General features: G+C 39.3%; 1 protein-coding gene across 1 annotated transcript in view; it reads left to right on the top strand.

Annotated features, from left to right (window-relative positions):
• The window catches only part of efhd1 (EF-hand domain family, member D1), a 77,727-nt gene extending 68,773 nt beyond the window's left edge, over window positions 1-8,954 (top strand). The window contains exons 3-4 of the mRNA XM_050056450.1: window positions 1,437-1,571; window positions 5,775-8,954. Of these exons, the coding sequence (XP_049912407.1) occupies window positions 1,437-1,571; window positions 5,775-5,909 (270 nt within the window). The 3' untranslated portion in view covers window positions 5,910-8,954. The remainder of the gene's footprint in view (window positions 1-1,436; window positions 1,572-5,774) is intronic.
• The last annotated feature ends 3,126 nt before the right edge of the window (window positions 8,955-12,080 follow it).

The raw sequence follows: 12,080 nt of genomic DNA, 5'->3' as shown, positions 1-12,080 counted from the left end.
CATTCAAACAATGTGAAAAAGCAGGATTTTATATATATTTGTTTCATTCAAAAATTGTGTAAAAAGAGTTAACTGCTGTGGTGGTATGTTTTAATAAGGTTACCAATAAGTAAAAGATATTTAATAGTTGTCTATTTTTTTCATTACTGTACCGAAAAAAACAGAACCATGACTTGTGTACCGAGGTACGTACCGAACCGAGATTTTTGTGTACCGTTACACCCCTACTCTGCAGATTTGTCCCCGGATGTCCTTTCCTTACTCATCACTGCACAATGTATGAATCACTGAAATGGTCATCTCTAAATGTAAGGAGACATAGTCACTGGCTTCAACTTATCTTGAAATGTATTTCTTTTAATTATCCTCCTTTTTACAACAATATCTTGTACCCTTTACTTCACATCATCATGTTAGACACTCTACTCTATTTCTCAGTTCCTCATGCAAAGAAAACAATTGGCAAAAGAGCTTTCCTGTTCAAAGCCCCCTCTGATTGGAATAATTTACCTATTAATATCAGATCAATCTCATCATTAGGTATGTTTAAGCATGCCTTGTCCTCTCACCTTGAAACTAAGTGCAATTGTTACCTATAAGCTGTCACTACACTGTTAATACTTACTGCTTTCATCTAATGCTCACATTATTGGTCTATATATGATAGTAATTAGTATTATGCTGGCCACTGTGGCCATCAGTTGGTTGTTAAGTTTTGTTGTTGTTGTTATGTATGTGGGTTGTCTTCTGTCGTTGTTTTGTCTTGTTGTGTACTGATTGTGATTTATGTTGGGACCCCCTTGAAAACGAGATGGTACATCTCAAGGGGTTTATCCTAATAAATAAACTTTGATCATCGTGTGAGAGTGCAATAGAAATATTTGGCCCTAAAGTCAGTGAGCAATAGTGATACATTACTGTGATCTCATTATCAATCATATTAATTGTGTAGTCCTGGCACACAGTATCTACAAAAATTAGCTGGCGATAATACCTCTAATAAATGTTCTAATCTGTTCAGCTTAAAACTATAGACGTGCCAATCATACTGCAAATTGTATTGGCAAATATGCTAAATTCATATTTCAATACAAACAGTAATGCTCCTGACCATGTTTTTTACAACAGGACGGGGAGGAAAAAGTCCCCTTCTCTGAAGAAGTTAGTTGGTGTGAGTCTGCTTTCTGAAGGCACAGTAAAAACTGAATTGGTAAGGTCCTTAGGAGAGCTACTGCATTTTGAACTGATCTGGATACATATCTTATTATATTTCAGTAGTTCACAAACTAACCTGGGGTTGGCCTGCAGGTGTTATAGACTTGAATAGAGTTGGGAAATTGTGCTCCGTCCTTTGGGTAGCTAGAAATAGAGTTTGTCACATGAACATAATGAGACTTGTGAGATTTGTTTGCTGAATGTTGTTGAACTTGCTGCAGTTCCTGTTGATCTTTCGGAGAGCAGCTGCTGGAGAGCTGCACGAGGAGAGTGGTCTAATGGCTCTGGCTAGACTGTCTGAGATCAACGTCTCCACTGAGGGAGTGATGGGGGCCAAAGACTTCTTTGAAGCCAAGGTAGTCTATGTTTATACTATATTGTCTTGTATGTGCTCTGAGTCACATCAATAAAATGATTTTTTTTTATTGACATTATAGTGTTGGTTATAAATTATAATTTCAATAATTTTTGATAACTTTTTCCTCATCAGGGGTCTCATTTTAAAATCACTGCATATGCACAAAAAAGGCTTGAAATGTTTGTACGGCACTTTCTAAGCATAAATTAGGATTTATAAAAAAAAAAAAAAAAAGAAAAAGGCTGACCAAGGAAAAGTGCTCAAATTCAGAGAAACTCAGTCCCATGCATATGCACATTTTGGAGCAAGGGTAAATTGGCGATGACACAGATGGTGAGGTGGTGAATTGAAGCCAGATTGTAGAAATTAAATGTGAGAGGAATTGTTATACATCTAATGATCTCTCACACATTTAAATTCACAGCAAATCACGTTTCTTATCAATCCACTTTATAAACACTGAAATGCAGCAGTGTTATTTGTGTTTGTGCCAGTGAGCCAGAACTTTTCCATGAGCACCTTTTGATTGTAAAAGTTAGAATTCAACTCAAATCCCAAATCAAATCCTGCTCAGTATTCCATCAGCGTTGTCTCACCATCACATCCCCACCAGTGGAGCGCAGAGGAGAGGATGTGGTCCGGACTGTATGCTGCTGACACTCGTGGTTAGCTGTGGAGCACACCATGCACAGCTGGATGATGTCAATCTGTGGCAGGTTGTAGGATTCAGGAAAGTCTAGCTTTTCTTTTTCCAGAAATTAAGCATGAATACACTGAGTCATTTTCACCTCAACCACGTTAACCAGGCTAACTGATAAAATTAATGTCCACCTGCACATATTGATTGTGTAAATTAGCAAAGATGCTGAGGTGCAATTCTTTTTTTTTTTATTGCTTCCATCTTCAGGTCTGACTTATTTTTCTTTCATTTTAGTTACTCTCCTGTTTGATGAACTCACTGTATTAACTGCAGCAGCAACTTGTTGCCACTTGCTGCTTTTCCTTTTGCGTCCACCAAACAATATGTGCTTCTAACCTCCACCTCACCAACAAGCACCTTGATTTCTGTGTCACAAAAATTCATCCTCTTTGTCTTCCTTGGGGTTGTTGTTGCTATGATAAACCAGAAAGACCCATTGATCAGCAGGCTCATTTCTATGCATCAGCATTAATGAGGTGCTTTCCATTGACAATTTATGGTTGAATGTGGGCATGTAGAGGGCGGGATATGAGGCTGATCCACATGCGTACAATTCCAAGTTGATTTGGGATTTATAAAAGGAAACTGTGTACTGGCAGATTTATAAATCTGAATATTTTTTTGGCGTACACACATTTCTGCATTAGTATGTACACAAACAAGTATTACACAAACATGAATTAAACTCTGACCACCTGGTAAGGGAAAAAGGTCCCTAGTCTTAAACTGGGCATGTCCTGGTATAATGGGTATTGACCCATTATACCAGGACATGCCCAGTTTAAGACTAAGGCCTCTAGTTTCCCGGCGCGATGCAGGGTGGCGAACCCCGTGCAGAGCTAGTTTCGAGCAGCGCAACTCAAGGTGCGCTCAGTTTGGCAGACCGAGGTGCGCTGAGATGTGTGTGGCGGCGCAGCAGGGGGAGGTGTCAACAGATCCAGCTTGGCGCAGTGACAGTTTCGTGCCAAAAGGCTTCGCTGAAGATGTGCTAAAAGCTCGCCAGAAACCAGGTCTACTGTCAACGCAGCCGGTGTAAGTGGAAGTTTGGCTGACCAGCGGACAGTGCGCACACGTCACCAAAACCTCACAGGCAGGTTTCCAGAATGTCAGGCACATTAACAATGAAATAAATACCTACAAAAAACACTATTCAATGCAACTATCTGCAATCAGTACATAAATGTATCTCTGTATCGACTGTACCGTCACATCTGATGTCAGATCAAAGGGCACTGGCACCGTTTGGCACATTTGGCACGCCTAATGGAAACCCAACCTGATTTGATTAACACAGCTGCAAACTAATGGGTTTACATCCCTCTCAGCCAACCACAAACAGCCACAGCATCAGATAGGGAATATATATTCAGCATCTGTCATCTTAGAAAAGTCAAAAGAAATGAAACAGAGTGAGACTGCCAGAGAGAAAGAGAGAGCGCGAGCACGAGAGAAACGCTGTCAACAAATTGTAAGTTATGTTCGGTGTCTTAAGGGTTTACGTGCTTCATGTGATTGCCTATACAAATGTTAAAATGTTCTTGCTTAACGTGATCTACAAAGACGGAGTACATTATTGCGAGGAGGAGGAGGAGGAGGACTTACGCAGAGAGGGTGTACCGTCAAAGGACATCCTATTTGGGCATGACAGAGCTGGAATGCAGGAGGGCCACACGAATAATGACTGGAATACCGCCGTGCCCAATTTAATTGTCATTTCATGTCGTACTCTTTTTCATTACACAGGAACAAATTACATCTACCCCGCGAGGTGGTCCAAGTGGTGACGCGCATCGTGGCCTCTGATGCGCACCCCGGTGGCACCTGTGCTCTCCCTGTTGCTGTAAAGGTGACAGTGGCTCTGACCTTCTTCGCCACCGGGTCTTTTCAGCACACCGTGGCCGCGGTGTGCTGAAAAGAAAAAGGATTAGGCAGAGAGCTGTCAGTTCGGCTATACATGCAGTGACGGCTAGTCTAGTCCGACATGCAAATGAGCACATTTTTTTTTTTTTTCTCACTGGGCAACGGTTCTCAGTGTATCCGGGCAACACTGATTTACAATTGTGGTGACCTCCCCCCAGGCTACCTTTGCATCATCAGCCCATGGAGGTCTGCTCGCAGTTCGGTATATTCGGACACTGCGAGCTTGGACCTCCCGGACCAAAACATCAGTTTCCTCCTGGGAGAAGTTTGGCCGTGTGACGCTGCTGCTCTCTTCTGCCATGGCGAATTGAGTAAACTCTCATTACACCTTCGCGCGGCGCATTTAAGGGTGAGGAGAGGGGCTCATTTGATTGGTGTGATGTGAATCGGCTGTATAAAACCCACTCCGCGCCTTCTCTCCTCCCTCTTTCTGACTTGCTCAGGTAGGAGGGACGGAGGTGGGAAAGAGGAGTAGCTGCGCCAGTGCGCACGGTGTGCCACACTTGCAAAATCCGCCTGGCCACACCCAGTTGGCAAAGCGCAGGTGCGCTGCGCCTCCGCCTCGCCCGGTCTGCGAAACTAGAGGCCTAAGATCCATATAGATGCATCTTAGACAACCCAGGACACACCTGTCTATTTAGTATTTACTAGTCAAAAGCCAAAAGCCACGTATTAAGTCCAAGGAACTCTCCATAAACCTCCAAAATAAAGCTGAGCTGAAGCATAGATGTGGTGGATAGAATGTACTGGATAACAGTGCCTTACCTCCAGTTCAACAGAGCTGCTTTCTGACAAAATACATGTTTTTACACAAGTATTTTGGAACATGTGCAGTATCATATGCTGCCATATAAAGATAAAAGAATACTTCACCAGCTAAATGACCACCCAGTGTTACCGTAAATTCATGAAGAAAACTTTATTTTTCATGAATGCCTCCACAGTAAATGAAGAATATGAAAATGAAGCATGGAACATTTTTGATTAAGTAAAGGAGGACCACATTTAACAGCAGCAACATTATATCAAAACATCCATTTACAGACTCTCACACAACCCATGCAGTATGATCCAAGTCTCATTTATCCAGTTGTATTTAAATAAATGTCAACAATTTGTTCATTAGGTGCATTGTCACCCACATGTTTATAACGTTTTAATATTAAAGATTAAATTCAAGAAATATATTTGGGACACAGTATGGTCATTTTGTGTTGGCTGTCCTGTTAAGTTTTTGTCAAGTTTGTAAACTGATGTTTTAATATAGTTGTACTGCTGTTTAAAGCAGACCCCCTTTAATTTAATTAAAACAGAATTTATCTTTGTTCTTGGAATCTCTGTTCAGCGGTGTCACATGCACAAAAAACAAATATATCTACCAGAATTCAAGGGAACACGGGGTGAGTAACTGATATACAGTTGATCATTAGGGGCTGAAGTATTCACTCAGAATTTTGTGTCAGTTAAACAGGCCAAATGAAGCTGGTTGTTGACTGTAAGACAGATGAAACCAGCCATGCAGGTTTACTTGGGATGATCTGTGTTGATGGGAATGATCACTGTCATTTTGTATGTTACCAGATGCAGGCTCTATCTCTGGGCAGCAAGTTTGAGGCCGAGATTCGAGAGGAAAAAGAAGAACGCAAGAGACAGGAAGTGGAGAAAAAACAGAGACAAGCCGCCTTCAAGCAGCTGCAGTCCACTTTCTGCTCATGACCCTCTGTGGGAGGCATATAACAGTCCTGACATGCACAGTCAGTGTTACTGAGGTTTTAGAAAAAGCTTGTCACTCCACTTACATTTTAATCAGTGTCCTTGCTCAGAATTTGGGACTTTATAACAAAAATAGGAAAATGCATTTCAATAAATACTTACTAAAATATTTTAAAATACTTCATAACACATCACAGGCAAGGTCTACTCATTCCAGACTTTCTGCAGCTGCTCCACAAAAAACAATGAGGCAAAATCAAATATTTAGTGAATTCTCCAAAATCATGGGAATATCATCAAATTATTTTATGCATTTCAGTAGAATTTTTGTGTCCTTCTGTAGAAGAACTGGAAGTTTTTACCTCATGGGATCATTACTTGTTTAGGCAAAGTTCAGCTGTACTCCATATGTTCTGCAAATGTTGCTTGTAAAGTGTTTTTAATTTAATGCTACAGTTTGGTCATATGATCTTTTTACGATCGGTGTAATTAACCTACTCTCAACCTGCAGTGTCATAGAAAAAGTTAAGTCATAGAAAATAATAATAGTATAATAATAGTAAGTATTAACATAACAGCATGGGAACATTTGTTGGTAGAAAATGAAGCCTTTGGGACTGTGGCCACCTTCTTTGTCTTTTGGCTCAGTCGACTGATCCAACACTAATCAGGCCATACTCTGATTGGCTTTCGTGAATAGAATATAGTCTGTATTGTATTGAAACAGTCAGGAGCAGCTTTTGATAATGATCTAAACCACTAAAGGTAAACCCCCTGGTTTTGATATTACGCCCCAAATTCTAAGAAGACCACTAAAACTTAGCTGTGAACTGTCATGTTTCAAAAGCAGGGAGGTTATATTTGAATGAATAGTTCATTTTGGTAAATGAGTTTATTTGCTTTCTTTGTAAGTGTGAGACAAGGAGACATGCCAGTCTTATGTTTGTAAATGGTAAGTGGACCTGCATTTGTATAGCGCCTTTCTAGTCATCCGACCACTCAAAGCGCTTTTTCTATGAGTCACATTCACCCATTCACACACATTCATGCACTGGTAGCCGAGGCTACCATACAAGGTACCACCTGCTACTCAGTTTTAACACACTCACACAAGCATTGGGGAGCAATTTGGGGTACAGTATCTTGCTCAAGAATACTTTGCAGACTGGAGGAGCCGGGGATCGAACCGCTGATCCCGCTCTACCTCTGAGCTGCCCCTGTGTGTTTGTGTGTGAAGTACACAGCTTGAGTCAAGACATGGTTAGCTTAGCTCAACATCAAGCCTGGAAACGGGGGAACAGCTAACCTGGTTACAAACACCTCTAATGCTCACTAACGTGTTGCATCTTTTTTTTCAATGCATACACAAACAGTCAAAATATGTTCTTTAGTGAGCTTTAGAGGTATTAATAGATGTTATGTTTTTACTTTAGGCAGAGCCAGGCTAGCTATTTCACCTTGCTTCCAGTCTTAATTCTAATCTAGGCTAACCTTGTCCTAACTCCAGCACTATAGTGAACACACAAACATGAGATTGACATCAATCTTGCCATCTCAATCTCAGAAAGAAAGCAAATAGACCAATTTTCCAAAATGTTACACAAGTCCTTCAGATGTCTATTTTGTGTCTAAACTGAGGTTAACAACCACTGACTGAATCTGAGCTCTGTTAGTAAAAACACACATTAAGATTAAAGCTGGAAACATGCTTACCTGTTGTTCCATGGTTTCTAAACCTTGACTTGTGATTTTGTTTTTAGGATCTAAATTCTCATGACTCACGAAACTGCACAGTTGACAAGTTGTCCTGTGAATTTGAGTATGGTGTAGTTAATATTCTGTTCTCAAGAACATGCAATGCATGCAGTGCAAGTGTTTAATGTAAGCTAGATATTCAATTTTAAATCAATTTAGCTCATTTTCTACATAAACTAGATCAGTATTAGAAATCTCCAACAACCCTGTATGCATAACAATTGACTGTAGCAGGGTTCCGGTCTTAAAGGGATGATTTGGATTTTTTGAAGTGAGGTTTTTGGGCTGGGGTTAGCAGGTGCTCCTGCTACTTATCCAAACTTGCATTGTACGGACTGCCATCTGCTGTAGGTAATACACTGACAATGGATAAATACCTAAGACAATCCTATTTCAGAATATCTCTGGGAAATGGCAAACAGACTTTCAGTTGTTTTAGGGTAGACTTGTGATCCTAACTGTCGGCATGATAATGATCCTTTGTCTTATTCAACAACAGATGGAACTGTTTTCCAAGTCTCACAGTGTCTCTGTAGAAAGGCTTATTGGAATCCTTCTCCATGAGTCTGCTTTAGTCTGTGTGGATCGACAAGAGTATATGAATAGTCAGCATTGTTTGTATCCTTTCTTTAAAGCAGACACTCCGTTAGGTTACACACTGTGACATAACAATTTATGTATTGTTGTATAAACTAATCAGTAGCTTCTCAAAGTGTATAAAGTGTACATTTGAAAGGAGTACTCAGTGATTTAGCATTGCACTTCCATAAAGTTGAGGAACTTGTTAAAACTCCCACAACACGAACACAAATATGTTCCCCAAAATGCAATGCTGGATCATCTTTGATAAGACTCGGATATCAGAGTCTTTTACAATATACGGATCACCTGTTTAAGCTGTGCTATGGCAACACTCAGTCACAGCATGTCACATACTAAGAAGACTCTGTTTATATCTTACTAAGACAACAAAGCCCAGGTGCTTCATTCACAGTACAACTGAGTCTTGAACTGCAGAATGCGTTCGTTTCTCTCATTACCTTTAGTCCAGCTGTCCATCCAGTACACTCCAAGACAGAAAAACAACTGACGTGCATATTTTATTTCATGATGTGGTCTCAGGATTCTCTAATACATATTCTACAGCTTGGTACTACAGTGAAGCAGGCTGAACATTGAACCACTACGTCACTGAGCCTCAGCTCAGCCTACTGTTTGTCAGGTCTTACTTAACTCTGTGTGGTTAGTAACAGAGACAGCAAGAGCTCAGCGTGTATAACAGGTGTTCTATCAGTCGCTTTGGCTACTACATATACAGTATAGTATAGTATATACAGTATCTCCATGGCTAATAAAGGCCATGGGGATATTGAAAGAAATAGCTCACTATTTAGGGAACTATGCATACTAGCTTTATTTTAGAGACTGGCATGAAAAATACATATATGTGTGTATATACATTATATATATATATATATATATATATATATATATGTATATATGTTTCTGTGTTAAGTACAGAGCTGGAGTCAGAATGGAGCTATCTTAGTTCAGCACAAAGACTAAAGGAAGGGGGAAACAAAACTAACTGTATTTTTCAGTTTTGATAGTTAGTAAACTATCAAAACTGAAAAATAAACCTACCATCCCCAAGCTCACACTTGTTTATTTTCTTTACTGTTTTTGTGAGGATGAAACAATGTTAAAACCTAAAAACAATAAAACTGTATATTTTATATAAAAATTAAACTAACAATATATTTCTTGTTAATCCCTGAGCTTTAGAGGCGCTGGTAGGTGTACTTTTGAACCTGAGCTAGGGGAGCTGTTTTCTCTTCTTCCAGTCCTTATGCTAAGCTAGATAACTATGTCCAGACTCCAGCTCTGTATTTTACACAGAGATGAAATTGTGAGGAATCTCATATCTCAATCTCAGTTAGTTTCCAAAATATTGAACTATTTTTTTTTGGATATTATAAAAAATGCTATGAAATAACAGTAGAGCACAGTCAGCAATGGTAGAATGAGGATGAGATTCTTTACTGAGAATGTCGTCCACTCTCCTCAGTGAGAAAATGTACACACTGTTTTGGGTGCTGCTGTGTTTTTTCTTGACATTAGTGTTGAATGTTAACTAGAAGAACACTGCCACAAATATATACCATATCTGCATTATGCCAAACCTTAAAAATGTGTAAAGATGGCATATCAATGTCCAGAACCTGCATTATCCTACACCTCATCACTGCCTATGTCAGAGTTTGTCAGCCAAAAAGAATAGTATCAATAGTATCATAAATTGTTGTGTATGTGTATATACACACACACACACACACACACACACACACACACACATATATATATATACATAAATATATACATATATATATATATATATATACATACATACATACATACATACATATCAATTGAAAATGACCTAAGCAGTGCTTATAATGTGCAAGTTGTAGCGTGTTTAAGTGTCATGAAACAAAACCGTATGTATCGCATAACTTCTTAGGTATTTGTTGTGGAAATTAACAATGTATTTTTTCATAAATAAAATGGTATATATTGTTACTTGTTTAACAGAGACTTATAAGTTCCCAATTATGAAATATATTTTTGGGCACTTATTAAGATATTGTGTCATAATAAGTTTGTCTTCATTGCAATAAAGTACAAAAAGAAGTGATACTGAATACTAAACACTGAATCTATCTCAGTACTCATTAAGAAGGCCTGGTAGCATTATTGGGGAATCATACACTATTCATACTATAGAAATTGATAAAATATTTACAGAATCTCTAATATCCATGATCTAAACCACATATTTTGTTCGGGGTCACCAGGGGCTGGACCTTATCCCAGCGTACTAGTTACTTCTCTCAAAAGTAAATTAATAACTTTACTAATTACGGCAGATAAAAGCACCAAGGGACAAGAGTTGAAAAAAGTAACTTTGTCAGACATTTAACAGTGATTTCTTATCATGATAGGCCTAATGAAATAAAAGTGAGAAAGTTAGTTCCAAAAACATAAAGACACTGAGGTTCATTCTTTGTAACCCTAACAGTAGCCTAATTTAAATCCTGGACATGGACTAAAACTCACCCTTGTAGGCATATTTTGGTCCTTGAACTTGAGGAGGGAAGGATAATGTCCATTTTTCTGTTGGCAGTTGTGTGCAGTGATAGTCTAATGCTGATTGATAAATTCATGTAATTCATTGTGCCTCCATAAATTTGGGTGATGTGTAGGTCAACTGGGTTCAGGTGAGATTAACCTACTAGAAAATATCACAGATTCAGGCGGGTTATAAAGAGACAGAGCAGCGTTCCAAGTAAGCTTCTTTGCATACATCAGTGCTTTGTCCAGATGGAGGGCAGGCAACTGAAGGCAAAGACTACCAACGCTGTTTACAGCTGTTCCAATTGATCAAATTGAGAGACAAAACAAAAAAAACAAAATCAAAAACAAAGGCCACTTTAAGTCCCAAAAGCAGTAGGATGTAAATATATAAGTAAAAAGAAAAAAAAACAGCTGCAGATGTGGATCTGAAACCTCTGTCTTCAGTCTGAAGGAGTGGAGTCAGCTAATGTCACATGGAAACATTAAAGCACATGCTTCCAGTTGGATGCAATTACAAAGTGCTGTGACAACTTGTTAGCTAATGTTAGCTAGTAACATTAGTCTAAAAGCACTGCATCCATATACAGAGCTGAGATATAAAAGACCATTATACAATGACACATTTACTCACCCGGCCAAAAACAAGACAGCAGTCATTTCAGTGGTGGATCCAACAGCACACAGAATAGTTATAGTCCATTGGCTTACTGTGTAATGTAAGTCACGGTAGAAGGTCCGAAGGTCGAGGTCATTTGGACCTGTGGAGTTGGGGGGTAAAATAAGGACACTGGTGTACTCTTTTAAACACTTTATTTTCTAACACCGCTTAACACTTGTAGCATACATCTTGACCTCTGTACTTCCTCTTCTCTTTCTGCAGATCCCTCTGCCACACCTCTCTCAGCACCTGTATCTCTCTAGTGCACAGAATCTCAGAGTGACACATGGTGGTCAGGAAGTCTAACAACAGTTATAAAACATGTCTGTAGACACAACTGTAACAACCATCGTGTCCACACAGAAATCAGTCAAGTTGGGTTAAAAAAATCACGTCTTTCTTTTGTCTGGCTCACATCCAGCATGAGTTTCAATTTTCTGATGATACCTGCTGCCTGCAGTTTCAGCCAGCCATTTTATGTAGTCACGTTCCTCTATATCCAATTCACACAGTATGTGCATTTATCACTTTTTGCCCTTCATAACAGTCACATGACTGCAAACAAGCTACTAATAACTTACAGAAATATTGCCTGCAATAGTCCACCTTCCTAGCTTCTTACCATC

This window comes from Epinephelus moara, chromosome 2, assembly GCF_006386435.1.
Source record: "Epinephelus moara isolate mb chromosome 2, YSFRI_EMoa_1.0, whole genome shotgun sequence".
Taxonomy (NCBI): domain Eukaryota; kingdom Metazoa; phylum Chordata; class Actinopteri; order Perciformes; family Serranidae; genus Epinephelus; species Epinephelus moara.
The sequence above is the reverse complement of the archived record's forward strand: the minus strand, read 5'-3'. Positions and strand labels throughout refer to the sequence as shown.